Here is a 25,175-nt window from a genome sequence, read left to right on the forward strand (position 1 = left end):
TGGATGATTTGTATGAACATTCTAGCGCTGCCCAGTTTATGTAGAATAGCCCGTAGACTCTCTCTGTTCGCCATATCAAAAGCTTTGGTCAAATCGATGAAAACTGCACACAGGTCCATGCTCTGCTCTAAACATCTTTTCCTGGACCTGCCTTACAACAAAGATCATGTCCACAATGCTATGACCTGGTCTGAAAGCACACTGTGCTTCTGGCAGGTTCTCCTCAGATATATTTGTAATGAGTCTGTTCAATAGAATGTGAAGCTAGTATTTTCCCTGCTGTACAGAGGAGAGCAATGCCTCTGTAGATTCCGCAGTCAGCTTTCCTGCCTTTGTTTTCTAACAGTGATACAATAATAGCATCTTTGAAGTCTTGTGGCATTTCTTCTTCCTCCCAAATGCTACTTAAGATGTCGTGAAATACCTGGATGGCCTTGAGGACTGTTACTTTGTACAGTTCTGCTGGAATACCATCCTTTCCAGAGGCTTTGCCAGAGTTCAGTTGTTTGATTGCTTTCATAACTTCCTCAACTGATGGAAGGAGATCGAGATCCTCTTTGATGAGTTTCTCAGGTGAATGATCAAGGACATGCAAATCAACTGTGGATGGTCTATTAATAAAGTGTTCAGCCCATCTCTGTACCTTTCCCTCCCTGTCTTTGATGAGAGTTGTGCCATCTGCCAACTTCAAGGGGGCTGTGCCAGATTTAGATGATCCTTAGACTGCTTTGAGAGAGTCAAAGAACATCTTTGCATTGTTTGGATCTGCTTAATGCCGAACTTCGGCAACTTTCCTCTCCCACCACTCATCCTGCATTCTCCTCAGTTAAGACTGAGCCTTGCTGTCTAGGTACTTAAACCTACCTTTCTTTGATGGAAATTTATATAGTGAGATATGCCCATAGGATCCCAGCAGATGAACCATGTTCCATGCTGCAGAGGAAGGCAAAACACTCCCAAGGTCACAGCCAATCTGACTGGGAGAAAATTATTTCCTGTCCCCAAATCTGCTGGTCAGTATGATCCTGAATATGTGAACAAGACACACCAGCCAGGCATGTAAAAATGAAGATTCTTCTTCAAGTGTTGATCTCTATATGTATTCCACACATGAATATGCATGCACACTATATGCCAGAGTCTAGAGATTTCTAGCAAATAGTATCCACTGGTCTGCAAATGTGCAGTTTATTCTCTTCATGCTCTGAACCGAGGATATAAAGGGTGGTGCAGACCAACGTCTCTCCAGTTCCTTCTTACCAATGCAGAGTCTTGTGTGTCCATAGCTCCCTCAGCTTAAACCATAAAAATATATTGTAAACGGTTCTTAGTATTGATAGTTTGTAGTGTGTAGCATAGAGATAGCTGAGTTAGTTTTTCACTGCCTTGGGGAGTTTTTTCCCCACAAACAAGTACTATCCTCAGAATCCCAGGGTTGAAGAACTGCATACCCTGTCCCCACTCCTTTTCAGTGAGCGACAAACACCAGTGCTACCTTTACAGCCTTGGTGAGGCTCATTTCTTACTAGTTGCAGTGTCTGTCGCTCCTTCCCTCCTTGAACCCATGAGGGTTGAGAGCTTTGCTAAGAGAACATCTCATGGAGAAGGCCATGAGACCCCACTCAGAGCTGGGCCAGAGAGACCATCATGTACACCAAGCTAAGCCCTCTGAGCACAAGCTCAGGAGCTGAGTCTACAACTCTAAGCCTAACAAATCCCTTCTTAGGGCTTCTTATGAGGGTAAGGGGCACACTCACAAGCACAAGGACAGATCCTCTTCAAAATCTGTTCCCAGAAGAAAGGATCCCTCCCTGACTCTGTCCATGTCAGGTGAGTCCTTGCGCTAAGAACTTAGACATACTTAAACCTCCTTATAGAATCATAGAAGATTAGGGTTGGAAGAGACCTCAGGAGGTCACTAGTCCAATCCCCTGCTCAAAGCAGGACCAACTCCAACTAAATCATCCCAGCCAGGGCTTTGTCAAGTCAGGCCTTAAAAACCTCTAAGGATAAAGATTCCACCACTTCCCTAGGTAACCGATTCCAGTGCTTCACCACCCTCCTAGTGAAATAGTGTTTCCTAATATCCAACCTAACCCTCCCCCACTGCAACTTGAGACCATTGCTTCTTCTGTCATCTACCACCATTGAGAACAGCCTAGCTACATCCTCTTTTGAACCTCCCTTCAGGGAGTTGAAGGCTGCTATCAAATCCCCCTCACTCTTCTCTTCTGCAGACTAAATAAGCCCAGTTCCCTCAGCCTTTCCTCATAAGTCATGTGCCCCAGCCCCCTAATAATTTTCATTGCTCTCCGCTGGACTCTCTCCAATTTGTCCACATCTTTTCTATAGTGGGGAGCCCAAAACTGGATGCAGTACTCCAGATTTGGCCTCACCATTGCTGAATAAAGGGAAATAATCACTTCTCTCGATCTGCTGGCAACACTCCTACTAATGCAGCCCAATATGTCGTTAGCTTTCTTGGCAAGAAGGGCACACTGTTGACTCATATCCAGCTTCTCATCCACCATAATCCCCAGGTCCTTTTCTGCAGAACTACTGCTTAGCCAGTCGGTCCCTAGCCTGTAGCAGTGCATGGGTTTCTTCCATTCTAAGTGCAGGACTCCGCACTTGTCCTTGTTGAACCTCATCAGAATTTTTTGGGCCCAAACCTCCAATTTGTCTAGATCACTCTGGGCCCTATCCCTACCCTCCAGCATATCTACCCCTCCCCCCAGCTTCATGTCATGCGCAAACTTGCTGAGGTTGCAGTCCATCCCATCATCCAGATCATTTATGAAGATGTTGAACAAAACCAGCCCCAGGACCGATCCCTGGGGCACTTCGCTTGATACCAGCTGCCAGCTAGACATCAAGTCATTGATCCTACCCGGTGAGCCCAACAATCTTGCCAGCTTTCTAGCCACCTTATAGTCCATTCATCCAGTCCATACTTTTTTTAACTTGCTGGCAAGAATACTGTGGGAGACTTTGCTAAAGTCAATGTATATCACATCTTTCTCCATATCCACAGAGCCGGTTATCTCATCATAGAAGGCAATCAGGTTGGTCAGGCATGACTTGCCTTTGGTGAATCCATGTTGGCTGTTCCTGATCACCTTCCTCTCCTCCACGTGCTTCAAAATGGATTCCTTGAGGCTCTGCTCCATGATTTTTCCAGGACTGAGGTGATGCTGTAGTTCCCCAGATTCTTCTTCTTCCCTTTTTTAAAGATGGGCACTATATTTGCCTTTTTCCAATCGTCCAGGACTTTCCCCGATTGCCATGATTTTTCAAAGATAATGGCCAGTGGCTCTGCAATCACATCACCAACTCCCTCAGCACCCTCAGGTGCATTGCATCCAGTCCCATGGACTTGTGCATGTCTAGCTTTTCTAAATAATCCTTAACCTGTTCTTTCACCACTGAGGGCCGCTCACCTCCTCCCCATACTATGCTGCCCAGTACAGCAGTCTGGTAGCTGACCCTGTCTGTGAAGACCCAGGCAAAAAAGCATTGAGTCCTTCAGCTTTTTCCACATCATCTGTCACTAGGTTGCCTCCTCCATTCAGTAAGGGTCCCACACTTTCCCTGACCTTCTTCTTGTTGCTAACTTACCCGTAGAAACCCTTCTTGTTGCCCTTCCCATCCCTTGCTAGCTGCAACTCCAATTGTCCTTTGGCCTTCCTGATTACACCCCTGCATGGCTGAGCAATATTTTTATACTCCTCCCTAGTCATCTGTCCAAGTTTCCACTTCTTGTAAGCTTTCTTTTTGTGTTTAAGCTCACCGAAGATTTCTCTGTTAAACCAACTTGGTCACCTGCAATATTTGCTATTCTTCCTGCACATTGGGATGGTTTGTTCCTGCGTCCTGAATAAGGCTTCATTAAAATATTCTTCAACATGAGTGTATACGGCGAAGAAGAAGGATCCATGAGTACCGACCTTGGTTCTGACTCATAAACCTAAGGATTGGTCCTCACTGGCACAGTCTACACAGTCTATGAGCGCCAGGGTACGAGCTCCAGTCTACAAGCTCTAGGCTAATCTCCACGTAGTCTGTGAGCTCCATGCTAGACTGCACTGGTACCAACATGTTCCTGGGAGGATCTGATGTCCATTGTAACCCGGGAAGTGTCAGATCTTCCAGTCCCATCCACCAGTACACCACACACTCCAGAACAGTCCAAGACGGACAATTCCCTGGAGGAGATCTTCACCTCCCCTATACTCAAACTCATCTCCAGTCCAGCCCTATTAAGGGACACTGAAACACTAGAAGAAGAATCTACTGGAAGAATACAGGGTTGTTCCCTTATTCCCTCCATGAGTCACTGGCAGCTCTGTTAGTTAGGGAACCTTCTCTCAGATGAGTAGGAGGTCCCAGATAAACCATCACCTCCATATAGAGAGGCTAGTCTAGACAGAAGCTCTGGGTTCCATTCTTCATCCACCAATGGTACCTAGTGCCCTGGGATCCGACCCTGCATACTGGCATTATTGGGTCCCCTGGGATTCTTCCACCAGACCCTCCAGATCCCTGTATTAACCCTATTTACTCTCTCCTGGCCGGCACCAACCAGCTCTGTCAGAGCACGTAGAAGAAGAACCTGTGCTGGATACAGCAGTCCTGATGGCTGTCTCATTCTTCTCTCCTGATGAGGCGGTTACTCCATCTTCACTATCTCTGCCTGATGATCACAGGCAATGTCAAGAGCTCCTCCACAGAGTAGCATCTGAGCTTAAGATCCAGTGTGAGGAGATCTAAGAGAGACAGCATCTGACGAAGTGGGTATTCACCCATGAAAGCTCACGCTCCAAAACGTCTGTTAGTCTATAAGGTGCCACAGAATTCTTTGCTGCTTTTAGCATAGGCTTCTGGGCATCTTGCAACCATAGGGTCCCAGTCAGGTGGCCCTTCCAGTTAACAAGGCCATTATAGATCCAGCCAGGGAGTTTGGCATACTCCTGCTTTCTGCGCCTCCATCCCAACAAGGGCTGATAAATGTTACTTTGTTCCAGCCAAGGGAGTAGAGTTGCTGTTTTCACACCAACCACTCAACTCCCCACAGGTAAAGACAGCTCCTGAGAGATTCAGGCTGCAAGATCCCTTCAGACAAGGGAACCAAATGCCTTGACCTCGTAGGGAGAAATGTTTTTTCTTCATCAAGTCTTCAGTTTAGAATTGCTAACTACAAGGCCCTGTTAGCAAACTATGATTTCATCAGCTATGCCAAATGTTTAAACTTCAAGGACAAAACTTGCTCAGCAGGACTGGGCTTGGTTCATGGATGATGGCAAATTAGTAGCAAAAACTCTCTTCAGGCTGCAGTCTCACAAGGAGGCCTTCCTCAGCAAGGAGACTCTTCTTCAGTGAGGAACTGTAGCACATATGCCACCTCAACATTAAGGAAAAGGGCTTTGCTCCCCATATTTCTTTGTTCCCAAGAAAAATGGAGAATGGAGACTAATTCTTGACATACGCCAAATGAACATCTTTATTTAAAAATCGAAATTCTGCATGGTCACTCTAGTATCAATAATCCCCTCTGGAGAAGGGCACATGGTTTGTAGCTCTCAATATTTGTGTCCCAGATGAAAAAGAAATTTCCTCTCTACTGCTCCAGAGCAGCCCTTCTGCTATCTTGGAAAGGCCACCTGAGGGTGTTGAATTTTCTCCAATCCCACTGATACAAGTTCTACAAAAGATTTGCCACAACAAATTCTCATTCTTATCGTGCCCAACTCGCCCAGACAATTTTGATTTTCAGATCTGCTGCAGATGTCATCCTGAAGCAGTGAGAGATAAAAAAGCACCTTTTAAAATGTGGAAGTCAAATCCTAGTAAGGTAAATAGAAAGGAGCATAAACACTGTCAAATTAAGTGTAAAAATGTAATAAGAAAAGTCAAAAAAGAGTTTGAAGAACAGCTAATCAAAAACTCAAAAGGTAATAACAAAATGTTTTTTAAGTACATCAGAAGCAGGAAGCCTGCTAAACAATCAGTGGGGCCCCTGGACGATCGAGTACAAAAGGAGCACTTAAAGATGATAAAGCCATTGCAGAGAAACTAAATGAATTCTTTGCTTCAGTCTTGACGGTTGAGGATGTTAGGGAGATTCCCAAACCTGAGCCGTACTTGTAGGTGACAAATCTGAGGAATTGTCACAGATTGAAGTGTCATTAGAGGAGGTTTAGGAATTAATTGGTAAACGTAACCGTAACAAGTCACTGAGACCAAATGGCATTCACCCAGGAGTTCTGAAAGAACTCAAATGTGAAATTGCGGAACTATTAACTATGGTTTATGAACTGTCCTTTAAATCAGCTTCTGTACTCTGTGACTGAAAGTTAGCTAATGTAACGCCAATATTAAAAAGGGTTCTAGAGATGACCTGGCAATTACAGACCCGTTAAGTCTAACATCAGTAGCGGGCAAATTAGTTGAAACATACTTAGAATAAAATTGTCAGACACATAGAAGAAAATAAATTGTTGAGCAAAAGTCAACATGGTTTCTGTAAAGGGAAATCATATCTTACTAATCTACTAGAGTTTTTAAAGGGATCAACAAACATGTGGACAAGGCGGATCCAGTGGACACAGTGTACTTAGATTTCCAGAAAGCCTTTGACAAGGTCCCTCACCAAAGGCTCTTACGTAAATTAAGTTGTCATGGGATAAGAGGAAGATTCTTTCATGGATGGAGAACTGGTTAAAAAACAGGGAATAAAGGGTAGAAATAAATAGGAAAATTTGAGGGGTAACTAGTGGTGTTCCCCAAGGGTCAGTCCTAGAACCAATCCTGTCAACTTATCCATAAATGATCTGGAGAAAGGGGTAAACAGTGAGGTGGCAAAGTTTGCAGACACTACTAAACTGCTCAAGATAGTTAAGACCAAAGCAGACTGTGAAGAACTTCAAAAAGATCTCACAAACTAAGTGATTGGGCAACAGCATGGCAAATGAAATTTAATGTGGATAAATGTAAAGTAATGCAAATTGGAAAAAATAACCCCAACTATACATACAATATGATGGGGCTAATTTAGCTACAGCTAATAAAGAAAAGATCTTGGAATCATTGTGGATAGACGGCCACGCAGTGTGCAGTGGCAGTCAAAAAAGTAAACAGGATGTTAGGAATCATTAAAAAAGGATAGAGAATAAGACGAATATGTTATTGCCCTGTGCAGCAGTGTGAGGCTCACCCGCGTGGCGCCTCCTGCTGGTTGTCCTGGGAATTAGCTCTTCCAGCTGAGAGCCTCCTGGACCCCAGTGCCCTTTTATGCTTGGCTTCTGCCCCCAGAGTAACCCACAATCTGGGTCTCCCACACAGAGGAACCCCAACCCTCTATCCCCACCTTGCATCAGTGGCTACTGGCAGTATCAATTTAGCCCCAGTTCACTGGGGCAGATGGCAGTCTGTAAACCACTCATCATCAGCAAGAAGGGTTGGACCAGCTGCCCTGCCTATTCCTGGCTGCCCCTCTACAGCCCTAGTACCCTTTTGTGGGCCTTAACTCGGCCTGCAGCCTGGTGCTTTGCTAGGCTGGAGCTTCCCAGCTCCCTCTGCCCTTCCTAGCACTGCTCCACCCTAGGTACCCGCCTCAGCTTTCCAGGCAGCCAGGTCCTTCTCTCTCAATTAAGCTAGAGAGTGTCTGTTTCTGACTCACAGGCCTCTTATAAGGGCCAGCTGGGCCCTGATTAAGCTGACCACAGCTGTGGCTGCTTTCCCAATCAGCCTAGCTTTCCCCGCTGCAGCCCTCTCCAGGCTGCTTTATCTCCTTCAGGCAGGAGCAGGGTGACCACCCCGCTACACCCTGATTTAAATCCATGGTACGCTCACATCTTGAATACTGCGTACAGATGTGGTCTTCTCATCTCAAAAAAGATATACTGGCATTAGAAAAGGTCAGTGAAAGGCAACTAAAATGATTAGGGGTTTGGAACGGATCCCATATGAGGAGAGATTAAAGAGGCTAGGACTTTCAGCGTGGAAGAGAGGAGACTACGAGGGGATATGATAGAGGTATATAAAGTCATGAGTGGTGTGAAGAAAGTGAATAAGGAAAGTTATTTACTTGTTCCCATAATATAAGAGGTAGGGGCCACCAAATGAAATAATGAGCAGTAGGTTTAAAACAATAAAAAGAAATTCTTCACACAGCACACAGTCAACTGTGAACTCCTTGCCTGAGGAGGTTGTGAAGGCTGGGACTATAACAGGGTTTAAAAGAGGACTAGATACTTTCATGGAGGTTAAGTCCCTTAATGGCTATTAGCCAGGATGGGTAAGGAATGGCATTCCTAGTCTATGTTTGTCAGGGGGTGGAACTGCATGGCAGGAGAGAGATCACTTGATCATTACCTGTTAGGTTCACTCCCTCTGGGGCACCTGGCATTGGCCACTGTTGTTAGACAGGATACTGAGCTGGATGGACCTTTGGTCTGACAGAGTATGGCCATTCTTATCATAGAATATAAGGGTTGGAAGGGATCTTAGGAGGTCATCTGGTCCAGCCCCCTGCTCGAAGCAGGACCAAACCCCAGACAGATTTTTGCCCCAGATCCCTAAATGGCCCCCTCAAGGATTGAACTCACAACCCTGGATTTAGCAGGCCAATGCTCAAACCACTGAGCTATCCCTTCCCCGTATGGTCTTATGTCTTCCCATCAGCATCTGACCATTTCTGGATCTATTGACTCAGGAGAATGGCATGACCAGACACCCCAGCATAGGCCCTCTTAATTTCACAGCCTGGTAATCGGATGATGTGTCAGATCTAGAGCATTTGTATTTGGTGGATATTCAGTCTATTCTTAATCAAACAGAAAGATTTCCACCAGAAAATTCTGTCTGACTAAATGGAAACATTTCTCCATCTGAATACAACAGAACCAGTTATCTCCACAACCTGCAGGAGTTCCTGGTGTTTTAGACTACCTCTACTCACTCCCAAGACATTGGATCTTTCCATTAGCTTGCTACAGGTCCATTTTGAACTAATCAATGCCTTTCATCACACAGTTGAGGGTTATACTGTTTTTACTCTTCCAACAAGAACCAAATTCCTAGAGGGGCTCATTATAATTTCCCCGTCGGTGGAGAAACCAACACCACAAGGGATCTTAATCTTGTTCTTTTAGTACTTACCAGACATCCCTTTGAACGGCTAGGCACCTGCTCCATGTCCTACCTCTCCATGAAGGTTGCCTTCCTAGTCACCATCACATCAACCAGAAGGATAAGCGATCTGGGGACTCTCATGGCAGATTTGCCTTATACCACGTTTCATAAGGAGGTTTCCCTTCGTCTCCAACTGAAATTCATTCCTAAGGTAATTTCTGAGTTTTACATGGATCAACCTATTCATTTACCAGTATTCTTTCCAAAAACTCATGTTTTTGATGACAAGAGAAAATGTCACATTCTCAATATCTGATGGACTTTGAAATTCTATCTGCAGAGAACTAAACCAATTAGGAAGATGCCTAGACTATGTCACTTTAGCAGAGCAATCCAAAGAACAAGCATTATCTCTTCAGAGACTCTCTAAGTGATCTCTAGCTGCATCATTCTTTGTTACCAACTAGTGCATATTCCTCCCCACAATGACAAGAGCCCACTTCACTGGAGCACAAGTAACTTCTGCAGCATGACTTTGCTGGACATATGTAGGGCAGCTACATGAAGCTCTGCTCATACTTTGATGAAACTTTACACTGTATTCCAGATCTCTTTTGTAGCTGCAACTATGGGGACAGGAGTATTACAGATATCTGTACTATCTGCATCCTCGCACCCCCTTCTGTTTCACTATTGCTTACCAATCGCCCACATGTAGAATACATATAGGGACCACGCATCTTGAAGAACTTCCATTTCTTCTTCAAGAGCTGGTCCCTATCTGTATTCTACTACCCACTCTCTTCTGCTGTGGACCATGATTGCATTTGCAGTAAGAGAAGGAACTGGAGAAGTGGCAGTTTGCACTACCCCATATCATATACCCTCGGGTTGGAGCACAAGGAGAACAACTTTGCATGTGCAGACCAATGGATGCTACTTACTATAAATCTCCCTTCTCAGGCACATGTGTGCGTATGTACCCACATATGAATACACAGGGGCTACACATCTTGAAGTATTTCCAGTTACAGGTAAGTAACCTCCATTTTTCTTTGCCACCTTACAGCACTGGTTCAGCCTGTCTGGCATCCTGTCTCCGTTTGTGGCCAATGCCTGATGCTTCTGAGAAAGGCATGGTGAGAGCAATGTAGGCAATGCTGTTCTCTCCACAGTCTATGAAGGAAGGGGATGAGTAGGAGGACTCATCGATATACAGATTCCAAGGCCAGAAGGCACCACCATGACTACACAGGCCATAGTATTTCTTCTAGAAGCTGGATTAAAGCATATCCTTTTTAATTTCAAGGTTGAATTTGTTGAAATTCCAGCAAATTGATATTGTTATGCCTTGGTCGTCAAGACTGAAAAGCCCCCTGTTCTCAGATCTTTTTTCCATATGTCAGTACCTATACACAGTGATCAAGTCACCTTTCAGTTTTCTCTTTGATATGCTGAATAAGTAGAGCTTTTTCTTAAGCCTCACATTGTAAGGCTTATGTGTTTTCCAGCTCCTCGATCTTTTTTGTGGCCATCCTTTGAATTCTCTGCAGTATTTCCGCAACCTTTTTGAAGTGCAAACAGCAGAACTAAGCACAATATTCTTGCAGTGGACTTTCCAATGCTGTGTACACAGTGAAGATTACTTCCCTATTTCTACTTAGAGCTAATGTTGAGGCAATTATCTGATTTCTGAGGTACTGCTTTCCAAGACTGAATCAACCATCCTGTAGGTATAATCTGAATTCTTTGTGCTTGCTTTTGGCGGTATTAAAACTTTTTTTTTTTTTTGCATTGTAACCATTTAACCAAGTGTTTTACATCACTCTGTAATAACATCCCATTCTGCTGCCCCACCAATCTTCATGTCATCTGCTGACTTTACCTGCAAAGGTTTCATATCATCAGATCGCTGATAAAAATACTAATATTGGACAAAGAACTGATCTCTGGGGGGGCCACATTCAAAACAGCCCCCATTCATTGATATCTTCCCTTTAACTACATTCATAGAATCTCAGGGTTGGAAGGGACCTCAGGAGGTCATCTAGTCCAACCCCCTGCTCAAAGCAGGACCAATCCCCAACTAAATCCTCAAATGGCCCCCTCAAGGATTGAACTCACAACCCTGGGTTTTTCTGAGATCTGTCAATGAGACAGCTGTTAATCCATTTTATGTCTGCCCTGTTAGATACATACAATGCAAGTTTTTAATCAAAATGTCATGTGGTACTAAGTCAAATGCCTTGGCAAAATCCAAATATACTATATCAACAAAAGTATCAGAGGGGTAGCCGTGTTAGTCTGGATCTGTTCACCCACAAAAGCTCACGCTCCAAAATGTCTATTAGTCTATAAGGTGCCACAGGATTCTCTGCTGCTTTTATATCAACACAGTTACCTTTTTCATCCAGACCTATAATCTTTATTGTATTTAACCTTCTTATTTCATTGATTCCTTTGGCTTCCCATATCAACTGCCTACACTTTTAACTTGTAACTTATATTCATTGCCATTTACTTCCCCTTCTTTCTGTCCTTTACGTATGAGTTTTGTTATATTTTATCGCTGCTTCCACACTTCACTTTAACCAGGATAGCTCATTGCCCAGCATAACTTTTTTTTTTTTATGTCTGTGTAATCATTACTTTTGGGGCATCCAGTAGGAGCACCTATCACAATGGGATCCTGGTCCATGATGAAGGCTCCTAGGAACTACGATAATACAAATAATAAGTCATAATAATAATGTCCTTGAAAAATAGCATGGTTTATATTTCTTGCTGCTAAATTACATTAAAATACAGGTTAAAAAGCACTCCCTGGTTGTCTAGCATTATTCTTCCCTGTTAATTTTAAATAAAAAATTTAAAAAATAAATAATAAATTATTGCTTTAGTTGTCAGAGGAATGTCATGCAATAGTGCATGTGGTAATAGTGCATGTGATAATCTCTTTACGAAAACGTGGTCCACACTTTGAAAACATGCACATCCAAGTCTGTGCAGTTGACGTATGACTCTCCTGGGAATATTGAGTTCAGTGCAGGGCAACTTGTTACCAGAAAGACACTGACAAAAGGATGGGAATTTAGAGGAGAACAGCAAAAACAATGAGGGAGTTAGAAAGGCTGACTTGTTAGAAAGATAAAAAGAGCTTAATGTTGGTCCTTGACTGTTAAGAGGATGAAGAGGAATCTGGCTGCTGGGATGGGTTAATTCCTCTTGGCAAAGGCAGGATTGATCATGTCCCAGGATATTCTCTCCCTGCCTTTTTCTGTTCTCCATATGTTCACTGTTCCTGTTCACGTGGAACAGAATTTGGTAAAGAACCCAAACTAAACACAGATCTGAGCTCGCATTTCCAAATGAGTCACCTTCTCTGTAGGCCTCAGCAACAAGCTCAAAATGTCATCTCTTGCACCTCATTTTTTCAGTGCTTGGAATATAACATCTGTGAGCATTGGGATTGATATAGGTAGTTATGGTAGTTTTTCACATTTACTTGGAAGTGCATTTTCTCTCTTCAGAGTGTGTTAGTGCATCAGGCATGATTTCTGATTTCCAAAGGGAATTTTAAAAATAATAATGAAAACACTTTCAAACTAACCTTCCACCTTGATTCTCTGCCTGAACAATCTGATTGATTGGCAGTGGGGATCGACGCGTGACAGGCGTGGCATTTCACACAGTCTTCAACCAGCAAACCTATGAGAGCTTAATCCTCTAAGCACCATGAAGCCGATGGAAAGTTTCCCAGTGACTGCATGGTCTTTGGAACAGGCCCTTGGTGCCAAGCTATGCCTCTAACTACAAGGAGAGCTTTGTAGGCCCCCTTCCACCACTGTGTACTGAGCTATACACATCTCATTGGCTAACAGATTGGTTTTATCCCCTTTCTCTGATGCTTCAGTTCTGTAACTGATAAATAAGCATTTGATTGCAATTTTGAACTCGGTTTTGGCATGGGAGTGGCTTATAGCTTTACCCTTGTAATAAAATCTGTGAGAGAGCCTACTTCTCTGGCATTTTACTAGCTCAGTAAAAGAAAACGCAGTCAGAGTTTTCTCACCAGGGTGACCTGCAAAGGGGGAAGATGGGTTTGTGCCTGTTTCTCTTCTCTGTGGTGTAATTCTACTGGAGTTTTACACATTTGGGTCCTGGCTACCCTGTTTTGGGATGTCAGCAGGACTAATAGCATCATGATCTCCCAGGCACCTGAAAGTGAGTTCTGAACAACTGATAGCAGAGAGATTTGTACTCAGACAATGTAAAACCTTTTTTTTGTTTTGGCTTTTTGTTAACAGCCATTTAACAGCCCAACAGACAGCTAGGAGGAAACAGTTGTGCACAATGCGCGTTGCCTCCCCAACAGAGGGATGAGCAGGTGCTCATTTCAGTTCTCTCACTCTCCAAGGAGTCCTTCTGCAAACACAAAAAAGGCCAGACTTGATAGCAGGGAGAATTTCTGAGGTTACAAAACCTCAAAAAGTAAAACAATAAAACCACATAAAGGACACCTTTCTGCAAGCAAAGGGAGACTGAGCCTCATTGTATCTCCTTTGCAGGTCACCTTGGAGTCTAGTCTTCAGTACAGTGGTCAGGACTATGTTCCCTGAACTGTTCCTTCTGTGGGGCTGGATGTCTGCCTTAGAGAATTCTGCTGGGGGCACGTGGGGCTTTGTCCCTGGGTACCGAGATATCTTTTATGTTTGCAGAAGTGCACTCATTCCTTCCTGTGCTGCATACTGCTTGACTGTGGCTCCTCTTCTGTTTCAGCCTGAAAGGATAGACCCCAGTGCATCCAGGCAAGGCTATGATGTCCGCTCAGACGTTTGGAGCTTGGGAATTACGTTGGTATGTGAGTGCTTTAAACTATTCTGTGGGACACATCTTTCCTATTGGACAGCATTATGGACTCACTTTAGACAATATTAGTGTCGGCCAACTTTCTAAAGTAGGTGTGGCCAACCTGTGGCTCTGGAGCCACATACGGCTCTTCAGGAATTAATAGGCGGCTCCCTGTGTGAGCAGGGTCTATGGGGGGCCATGCCCCTTTGCACTCCAAGATGGAGATAGACACCTCTCAGAAGTTAAATAATTGGTTAATTCTCTGTACTGATGATGGCTTTCCTGAATCCTTAAAGTCTACACTTAGCTATGGAACAGGAATAACACCTTGCAGCATAAAGATAAGAGAGCATGAGGAAGGGCTTGGATCTTGAATGCTGTTTTCCCTTTGTGGCGTGCTAGAGGGTCGTGACATCAGGTCTGCCTGAATAACCCACATAGCAGCCCAGGTTTTGGGTGGACCTTTATTACTCAGAAAATTTCAACCAGTTCTTGATCCCACCTACTGGCCCCTCTCTGATTAACCACATTACTGCAGGATCTGCATCAATGACCTTGGACAGCACTATTTCATTCCACAGGAGGGTGGAGCTGCTGACATAGGGAGTAAATAGTAAGAAGCAACCAGAACTTGCTGACCCTATCTGTAGACTGAGCTACTACTAACATGCTCTCTTCCCCTCCTCAGGTTGGGTAAAATGTCAGTGCAGCCAACTGTCTCTAGGACACTAAGAAGCTGGGGCTCATGTAAGGGAGGCTGTCTCACTCTCCCCCACCCTGTGTGTTCCTTGGGCATCTGGGGATGACATTTGCCTACCCTGTTTGAAGGAGCTCTTTGTATTATTCATACTAACCCAGCCTGCGCTGTTGCTGTCTCTGCAGTATGAGCTGGCCACAGGGCGATTCCCCTATCCCAAATGGAACAGTGTATTTGATCAGCTAACACAAGTAGTAAAAGGCGACCCGCCACAACTGAGTAACTCAGAGGAGAGGGAATTCTCCCCAAGTTTCATCAACTTTGTCAACTTGTGGTAAGTGTTTCCTGCTTTAAAGGTTTGGAACATGTGAATGTTTTGCAGCTGGCTGAAATCAAACTCCCAGCATTATTTTCAAATTGATTTAACTTATATGGAGTATTTTAGGTCTGCAAAATTAGAGTGACTCCAGGAACTGTACAGTAAAACCAATGTGTAATATTGAATTAAGAACGAAAGATGAGCCAGCCTGATTATCCTTCCCCATGCCAAAGGAGCTGGCAGGTTAACACATGCAGCCCACGCTCTCCCAGCTTCATAAATCTCACTGCACCCGACATCCCCTCTTGTTTGGGTTGGACCCTCCACATGGTTACAACTGGCTACCTGCAGCGGAACACACAGCAGAGATAGGCAAGGGCTAGAGAAGCACAGCCCTGTGAGCAGGGGAGTGATTGCAGCCCCCCACAGCCTGTGTGTCATGCACTAGCTGTCTCTGTGTCCTTAACACAGGCATTTGTTCTGCTCTGACTATTGCTGGTCATCTGCTCTAGAGGATCCAGGTGAGGCTCCCAAGCTCCCCCTGTAAGACCTGTTCTGTAAGCTGACATGGCAGACTGGAGCTCTGCTAGGGCTCCAGGTTCATAGCAAACCTCAGGCAACCCACACGAAAATCCACTCTGACCTCGGCTATGCTGCATAAGGAGACACTGTATTGCTGCATTTACCACCTTAGGGCAAAGAAGAAATGTGCAGGGGAGTGTCCACAGCAGCCTTTAAACAATCCATTAACTCAGGCCCAGAAGAGTAGTGTAGACAGTGCCCCGTGGGGGTCTTCCCACTCCTCGCCCCCAGAGCTCTGTCTTCAGCCCCCTGGGTCTTGTTGAGTTTCCCTCCCAGATTCACTCCCATGCTCTGTTGTGGGAATTGCTTTGCTTTGTTGAGGATTTTGCTGCCACCTGCTGGTCCCTTGCGTGACTGTGCCAGTTTCAGGTGTTGGCGACTGGAGGATCCGTGTGGGGTGGGATGTCTGTTCTCTCAGATCCACTCTGCCAGTGAGGTGACCCTGGTGCTCCCAGCATGGTCCTAGTGGACTCTGCGTATGTACAGTCTGCGGGTTGGTTGCAGCCCCTCCCAGCCAGCCATGGAGCAGGGTCTCCCAGGCCAGGGGTTGTGGATTTGGCAGCTCTTTTTTAACACACATCTCTGCAGGCCCCACATGCCCTCGCTGTGGCAGGGTGAGTGTTTAGTGCTGTTGCTCTGTAGTGTCTCTTTGCAGGGCTTAGTGGCATCTTTCCAGCCCTTTGGGCATGTGTGGGTTAAGAATGGTGCCCGAGGTGGCCTGCCCAATATGCCTCCTGAAGAAATGGCTCTTGTGCCCAGCTGCCCTTTGTGGCACATAGAAACAGATGCCTTGCCTTTATTTCAGCTGAGCATGCTCTGTTGGGGCTCTGGACATGGTGCAGGGGCTCTGCGCATTGCGTTCTCACATCACACACATGGGCAAATTCTGCCCTGGCATCCCCGGCCCTGGAAGCTCCCCTGGCAGTGGAACTGGCAGACACCTCTTGTGCAGCTTGGAGCCCAGCTGTGCAGTGTCTCCCTGGGTGCCAGCAGGCAGGGGCAAATGGGGATGGGGGAAGCAAGCCATGGTGGCTTTAGAGGATCTGCTCCTGTGCCCCTTGGCTCCCTCTCCCCTCCTGCCAGCCTAGGAGACAGCATTAGGAGAAGCTTGAATAGGAGGCAAGGTGTCCCTCCCCACAAACCCCGCAGCTTCCAATTGCTGCAGCTTCTCTCTTTCAGGAATAGGAGGTTGGGGGGGCAGGCAGGAGGCTGTGGCGGAAGGTGTACGGGGTGAATCAATCAGTAGGGTTGGGTGCAGCTGGGGATCTCCAGGGTACGTCCTCCTGCCTTGTGTTGGAGGGAGGATGCTGTGGGCCAGACATAGTGTGTCTGACTGGGGTGCCAGGATGGTGGAGGAGGGGGACAGAAGATGCAAGTTCATGGAGGATAGATTCAACAGTGGCTATTAGCTAAGATGGTCAGGGACACAACCCCATGCTCTGGGTGTCCCTAAATTTTGGACTGCCAAAAGCTGGGACTGGATGACACGGGATGGATCACAATTGCCCTGTTCTGTTCATTCCTTCTGAAGCATCTGGCACTGTCTGCTGTCAGAAGACAGGATCCTGGAGGGACCATTGGCCTGAGCCAGTATGGCTGTTCTTATGTCCCTGAGCCTTTGGGCAGGGCTGTCTCCTCTGATGTGATGTGTGCAGCTGATGGAGCTGGGCACAAATAATCAGTGGTACTAACACACTGCTGCTCCCTTTGGGAGGGAGCACATCAGAGCTACAGGAGCCCACAGCATCACAGCCTGTGCAGCTCCCCATGCCATCGTCTGTGCCCAGCCTGGGTACACAGGCAGGAAGAGTGCATATGGCCCAGAATGTATCAACCCTCCCCCAGCCCAGGACATGTGCCTCCTTTCCTTCAGGCCTTCGTCCTTCCTCCCTTCACTTGTGTGTTTTTTTTTATTTTTAAACCAAGGAAATTTAATTGTAAAATAAAATAGTGACTACAGACCAGAGCCTCTGAACAGTGCACCCGGCCGGGGACAGAGTCCCGTGGTGCTGAGTAGGCTGTAGCATGCACCAGGGGCAAAATGCTCTGTGCAAAGCTGAGAACCCACAGCTGGTTGGTCTTTCTGATCTGGCCTGGTTAGTCACTGGCTATGTTCTTCTTGTGCTTTGACTACATCCTCGCACAGTGACTTTACAGCTTGTCCACAAGCACACCCAGCCTGCCCAGGGACACCAGATGCTGCGTCCTGCCATTGTGTCCCACCCCTGCCCCCAGGGGGGAGATGATCACTCTAGGCAGTCCGTCCTTCAGTACGCTGGGGTCTGGGAGGTGGACACAGGTGATCTAGGAACTGTCTCGAGTTCACTGGTCAGCCTCCAGATGGCTCTTGGGCCCAGTTAAGAAGTCTTTACACCATTGACAGCCTCTGGAGCTGCCCTGAGCCCTAGTCTAGGGGGACAGGGGATAGTTGGCACCCCTGGCCCAGTTAAAAAGTCTTTGCACCATCAACAGCCTCTGGAGCTGCCCCGAGCCCTAGTCTAGGGGGACGGGGAATAGTTGCTATAAAGTGTAACAAGGCTGTGTCCCTAGCAAGTGCAGAGGTCATTGTCCTACTAGCTGCTGAGGCTCTGGCTCTGTGCATATACTGACCCTCCCAGCCTGCAGGATCCATGGAACTGCCTTGTGTGGGCAACTGGAGCAGCTCACTGACCTCATATTTGTGTGTCTGGGATTAGCCTCTGCAATAGGAGCCTAAGTGTCTCCCTCCAGTGAGTCCAGTGGAGGCTGTGGCAGAGCTGCCCTGGTTTCACCCTGGGATTAACTGCTCACATAGCTCTGGTCTACACTATAAATGTATGCTGGTATAACTACGTGGCTCGGGTGTGGATAAGGAATAACAACCGAATCCCTGGTGTAGACAGCTCTATGTTGCTTCTCCCATCAACACAGCTCCCGCCCCTCTGTGTAGGTAGCATCTTTACTAAGCGCTACAGCGGCGCAGCTGCACTGGTGCAGTGCTGTAAGTGTGGACAAGCCCTGACTACATGCTTCCCCCACTGTGGAAAGGAGGTGAGTTCAAGCGTAGAGGCAAATTCTTAGACTCTGGACACTAGTCTGGTGGTGAGTGAGGCTGTCAGCATAGCTAGCCAGGTCATGAGCCCAGGATCTACGCAATGGGTTCAGTTTTGTGTCCCATACACAGCTAATGTTTAATCTCTTTGGCACGTGTTTACAAATCCGCCTTTTCCTAATCCCTTTTCTGATCTTTTTAGCCTTACAAAGGACGAATCCAAAAGGCCAAAGTATAAAGAGCTTCTGGTGAGTGTGGAGGTGTTGGAGTGGGCGGGCTGAAGGGAGGGAATGATTGCAACTGTTTTGTATTGGCTGATATCAAACAGTGGGGTCAAGGCTACACGTTTATGTATGAAAATGCTGTTTTCTCGGATGATCAGTACAGTGTGGGCTCTACACTCGCAGGGAGGTATCTCCTTAAATGCCATTATCCTTTCTTCTGCGTGGAACACGAGCAGCTACAGGGATTTCCTCCTTTCACATCTGAAGCACAAGATGGCTTCCAGATGGCATGTCCCTCCAGGACTTGGCATCCTGTGGCAAAAAATCCCCTGCACCCTGGGCACTGCCAGAGTATCAGTTTTTCCGTAAAGAAGCATGGATCCCAAGGCCCTGGCTCAGAAAGGTATTTAAGCACGTGCCAATTGTAATTAAAGTCAGTCAGAAGTCCCCCGCTAGGCTCGTGCTTATATACTTTGGTGAATCAGGGCCTAAACTCTGAATAAATCCATAAATAAATCCACTTAAGTGCCAAGTTAAAAAGTCCCCTAGAGAATGGCTTGTGCTCCCCCTGGTGGCTATGCAGCAGCAGTTCACTAACCTGTCAGATCTAGGGTGTTCAGTTTCCCCAGGATTAAGTATTACAGTAGAAACTCAGAGTTACAAACACCAGATTTATGAACTGACCAGTCAACCACGCACCTCATTTGGATCTGGAAGTACACAATCAGGCAGCAGCCGAGACAAAAAAAAAAAAGGCAAACAGTTCAGTACTGTGTTCAATGTAAACTTCTAAAACAATAAAGGGAAAGTTGAAAAAAAAATTTGACAAGGTAAGGAAACTTTCTGTACTTGTTTCACTTAAATTAAGATGGTTAAAAGCAGCGTTTTTCTTCTGCATAGTAAAGTTCCAAAGCTTATTAAGTCAATGTTCAGTTGTAAGTTTTTAAAAGAATCATAACGTTTTGTTCAGAGTTATGCAGAACCTCCATTCCTGAGGTGTTGGGAACGCTGAGATTCTACTGTATTGTTATTATTCCCACTTCACTACTCCTGAGTCAGGATTTCGTGACCCCTGGCAACATCCCATTGTAAGTTACCCCAGAAACATATTGTAATTAATAATATTGTGAGTTTAAGAAATGGAGTTCCCTTCCTTTAAATGCCATCAGAGCAGGCTGTACCTGGAGTCCTGTGATGTAACCACCCAGCCCCCACTGTATCTGGGAGCAGGGGAATCCCTTTGCTGTATCAGTTTCTACTGGGGCCTCATTTTTTGGTGACAAAAGTGAAACTAACTTTATTGTTCCCTTTTTGGCTCTCAGAAACATCCCTTCATTCTGATGTACGAAGAGCGCACGGTGGATGTGGCATGCTACGTCTGCAAAATCCTGGATCAGATGCCAACAACTCCCAGCTCTCCGATGTATGTCGATTGACACTGCTGCTTCATCCAACTCTAGAGAAAGGGCTGAGAGAAAACAAGCTGTAAAGAGTTTCCATCACACACTGCAGTGTTTTTAACGCTCGCCCAGACACCATGTGCAATAATATTGGTGTTATTTCCATCCTGTCTGTATACCATTGTCACATATAAAGTGCATCCCTGTAATACCTGATCACACAGTGTTAGTGTTGGTCAAAGAGACACCTCGTCTTGCTCTTTTGTGGACATATTCCTGAAATGTGGAAATAAGGACATTTATTTGTTGCCCGTGATTGGATAGCACCTAAAATTCATTTCTAGACTCAAAACTTGGAGACTTCTCAGCGGCTACTGGAAATATTTTTCTCTCAAACTCTTCCAATTATTGTTTCAAGTAATAATAATAACAGTAAAAAAGTTAGGCTTTGTTTGTCTGAACATAATGAGACTTTGCCTGGAGGAAGAAGAACTTGCGTAACCAAGATACGTTGCCTCCTGGAGCTGGAAAGGCAAAGGAGGATTTTATTCTTCACAAAGTGCAATAGATTTACTGTTATGAAATTCTGTTGCTTTACAGTAGTAGTGTATTTTCTGGGGACAGTGCTCAGCTGAACTTCCTGTTAAAGAGAGATCTTGTTGAATATAGTGAATATGTCTTTACCAAAAATACGTTGCATTGAAAGAGGCTAACATTAAAATATTCAGAGATGAGACATAATGTATTCTTCTCTCCTTTACCAAGCCAGCCACTCTTCATTATAACTAGGTGTCCTGTAAATTGTTACCTGCTAAGATAAGACCTTTGACCTGAAAAATTATTAAACTACTCGATTGAATTTAACCCGTTTGTGACCTGATTTATAGCTGCACGATGCTCACTAGCTGGCTTTGCTTTTACTCCAAAAAGTGCAGTGTATAGACTCTACAGCTGTTTTTGATAAGCCACAATTTAATCAGTCTCGTGATTATTCAGTAAATATTTATAATTCCTCTCCTGTTCCAAAACCATAATCAAGCACCTTTTCACAGACCACCAGGCTCTCCTTATCAGTCTAGTATCTGTCACAAGACAAATCTCTATGGCTTTGCTTCCAGCCACCTGTATTCAGGACTAGGATTCAGAGCCCTTTTTCTGCAACTTGGCTGTGGCTATTATGCATAGTGCTGCAAATAGTATATTCTGTTTAGTTTGTCTGATATTTCATTCATTTTTTCCTGTGTATGTTCAACCTCTTCTGTGATTTTGAGTGGCCCTAATTATTGTATTCAGGTCTGAATTGCACTTGAATTGTTCAGTGCACGCTGGAGGTCTGGGTACCCTGGAAATCAGCCTGGGCTTTTAGCATCCAAGATGTGCTGTTCTGGCCAACAGTAAAACTCTAGAGCTGGTCAGAATTTTTGAAATTTGGTCTCTTTTTTAAAAATGACAAATTTCATGAAAACATTTAGATTTTTTCAAAATATTTCATTTTTCAGAAATCGATGGATTGTAAATGACAAACTAGTGCCTGTGGCTGGGCCTGGAAAAGAGATCCTGGTTTTCATTTTGTAATTTTCAGTTGGTTGGCCTAGCCACTTAGTGGGGTTTTCTCAAAATCAGAATGTTCCATTTTCATAAGCAGTTCTTGGAAAATTTGGAAAACAAAACCTGGAGGGTTAGAAACATAATGGGAAAAGCTGCCGCATTGCCGGAATTCTTGTGGAATTTCCCCACTTTTGAACCAGCTCTACCAAACACAGAGGCTATGTCAAGACAGCTGCAAAACAGCACCCAACCCCTATGCCCTCCCTGTAGTCTCAGCTGAGAAAGGGCAGAGCGAAGTCTGTGACCAAACAGGAGCACCATACTATTGCCCTTGACTCACAGCACTTCTCCAGATTTTTCAGTGATGTCTTTGTATGTGGCCTTGAGGCCTTGCTCTGTTCCTGGCTTGCCCATGTTAGCTGTCCTGAGCAATTGCTTTTGGATACTGTGGAGCATTCACAGCCAGACATGTTGGGCCTGCTTCTCTAGGGCACTCAGTGTTTTCAACATCTACTGAAGTCTATATGAAATCAGGGTTCTGAGCCCCTCCCAGGCTCCGGCCCATTATATAATGTATTCCTGAAGCCCCTGTCTGTCATGTGTGGCCATAACATCATGCGGGGACAAAAGCTTTGCCTGTCTATGCTGACAAAGACAAAACCAAATTCTCTTAACCAATGAATCGGTTCCCTACACCTTCAGTTAATCAGATAAGACTAACTTGAAAGTATTAGCCATGCAAAATACCTAGAGAGCAAAACATGCTATCATCTAATCCTGTCCTGGCATCACTACGGTAACAGATTTCCCCCTGGACCCTCACACTGGGAAATTTCCACCTGCTCACTTGGCAAATCACAGTAACCGTCGCCATCCCCTGCAAGCACATGTCACCTTGCTCCCTACCCCAATATCGCCAAGTTTCCATTCAGTCGATGGGAAATGGAGACTAGATGCTTTGAATTCCCAGTGTCAAAGCCAGGTTCCAAATGTGCAGTGGCATGGATGGCTGTACAGAAAGGCAAATCTAGTGTATTAATGATAGGTTGTTATAAACTGTTAAGGGTGCAGCATTTATTACAATGTATCTTTATTTTTTGAAAAGAGGTGTATAGTGTTCAGAAGCTGTGAAAATAGTGTAAGAACTGTACATTGTGAGCGCTGGTTATTTTTCTTGTACCATAAATGTATAAAAATGATCACGAAGCTGATGTGCAGGGATGTTGCCTTATTGTCTGTACAATGGAGCTTGGTAACATAAATTGCTCCAAAGAGCTCCAGAGTATTTTCTCCTATATTCTGGTTTGACTTCCTCCTCTATTTAAGATATTATACATGGAATCAGAGTGTCTATGTAATAGTTCTATCCTTTTGCCTGCAGGTCAGTTGTAATAAAACTAGGATGCGACTGTGACCTTGTTATTTTTATTTTATAAGGTCAGAGACACAATGGGAAAATCCAGTAAATACTGTTGAAATACACAATCTCCATCCCCTTCAGACAGCTGTGTTCTGGGGACATCCACCCATTTACCATGCAGCCTCTGTTTCTAAATCTGTTATCTAATAAAAATCAAGTGTCCGAGGGCTTCCCTGCTCTCTCTTCCTTCACTGACTGCGGCGGCAGGAGCTCAGCTGCTCTGGCAGTTGCTGTGTGGTGTCAGCTGCTGCTCTAAGGTTTTAGGGGAGCAAATGAGACAGTTGTCCCTATTTGCTGCCCCGCAAATCATTTTGCTGTCTTAAGGCACTGCATGCTTTGGATCAAGCAATTATCCAATATTTGGGGCCTTGCCAGGTTTTTTCTGTTTGGAGCAGAGGTTGGTAATACGAGTCAGGTCTATTCTTTGATGCAATCCTGTGCAAAGAATGTATGGAAAGTCCTGTTTCCCTGAATGCTGTAGGAACAAACAATAACAGGCAGTTTCCTTGCTCAGACATCCCCAAGCTGCCTTTCCAGCATGTTCCATGTCCCAGAAGCGCTGCTTGTTTCTCAGTATCTGCTCGCTCTGTCCTGGCTTTCCCTTTCACACACAGTTTGCCCAACATTCCTGTAGCCTCTGCATTTGCACCAGTCCCAGGAAAACCCCTCTTTTTCTCCTTGCATTAATTCTTGCTCAGGCCTTGTCATGTGGCCCAGTGCCTTGGGTGGTGTCTCCTGTTATTGTTATTTTTCAGCTGTTGTTATGTAAAAGAGGCTTAATGGCTCCTTCCATTTAGCCATAATGAAGGGCGCATAGCACATCCATTGGAGGTTAGCCATATTTTTATTTAGCTATCCATCCAGAAACAAGAGATTCTTACACTTCTTGGTGGGCCAGTGTACTTCCAGTGCAAGGTACTTTCCTTTGGACTTTCAGTGGCCATAAGGGTCTTTGCAAAAGTCATGGGGATAGTAGAGGCACACTTCTGTAAACAACTCTACAATATATTTCCCTAGCTGGACGACTGGCTCCTCAAAGATTGAATGTATGCGAAGGTACAGAGGGTGACCACTACTCTACTACACTCATGGCAGTCTTTGACACGTCAAGTAAACTCAGAAAACTCCACTTGCCTCTTGCCGGTGCAGTCACTCACATCTGTTCCTTGGCCTACATTTGCTGAACAGCAGGGCTGAACCAATCATCCCAACCTGGCATCCTTCCATCTGGCAGCCTGGTTTTTGGAAGGGCAATGAACACCGAAGGGCCTTGCTCAACAGAGGTCCAATTCAAATTGTTCAATAGTAGGGAAACTTCTACACAGAAGTGTTATGCTGCCAAGCGGAAGTGGATCCCCGTGTGGTGTCAGCAGCATCATTTTCCCCAGAGGAATGTGGGATTCCCACATCCAGGATTAGCTGCTCTCATTAAAATCATCTCATTAAAGGTATATCTAGCTGCTATGAAAACTTTTCACCCTCTGGCAGAGAACTGCTCAGTTTTTCCCCATCCCACAACAGTGAGGCTCTTAAAAGGCAACACTGGAACATTTCAGCCAGTATCAACACCTATGCCTACCGGGGGCTGACCCTCGGGTTATCAGCACCTATGAACCAGCAATCTGAATCCTTGGCCTCCTGCTCCCTCTTGCACTTATCAGTGACTGTGGCCTTTCTGCCAGGGATAAGCTCAGCCGGGTGAGTGGGTAAGCTCAGACCCCTTCTGGCAGAGCCACCGTATACCATCTTCCACAGAGACAAGGGATCTCTGAGATCACACCGCAAGTTTATTCCTAAAGTTCCTTTGGATTTTCATCAACATCAGACAATCTGCCTTCTTGTATTTTACCCCAAACTGCACAACGCTAGAGAGGACAGAAAATGCCACTCTCTAGATGTTCACAGAGCACTGGTCTTTTATCTAGACAGGACAAACCCCTTTGGAAAATGTCAGAGGCTGTTTATTTCCTT

The 25,175-nt window shown here is 45.3% G+C and overlaps 1 protein-coding gene across 8 annotated transcripts in view; it reads left to right on the forward strand.

Annotated features, from left to right (window-relative positions):
• MAP2K4 (mitogen-activated protein kinase kinase 4) overlaps positions 1–23,198 on the forward strand; it is a 180,413-nt gene extending 157,215 nt beyond the window's left edge. For all 8 annotated transcript variants that reach the window (XM_032803817.2, XM_032803759.2, XM_032803783.2 and 5 more), the window contains 4 exons: positions 13,912–13,989; positions 14,866–15,014; positions 18,815–18,860; positions 20,159–23,198. In XM_032803817.2, the coding sequence (XP_032659708.1) occupies positions 13,912–13,989; positions 14,866–15,014; positions 18,815–18,860; positions 20,159–20,272 (387 nt within the window). In that variant the 3' untranslated portion in view covers positions 20,273–23,198. The remainder of the gene's footprint in view (positions 1–13,911; positions 13,990–14,865; positions 15,015–18,814; positions 18,861–20,158) is intronic.
• The last annotated feature ends 1,977 nt before the right edge of the window (positions 23,199–25,175 follow it).

The sequence above is a fragment of the Chelonoidis abingdonii genome, chromosome 13, assembly GCF_003597395.2.
Source record: "Chelonoidis abingdonii isolate Lonesome George chromosome 13, CheloAbing_2.0, whole genome shotgun sequence".
Taxonomy (NCBI): domain Eukaryota; kingdom Metazoa; phylum Chordata; order Testudines; family Testudinidae; genus Chelonoidis; species Chelonoidis abingdonii.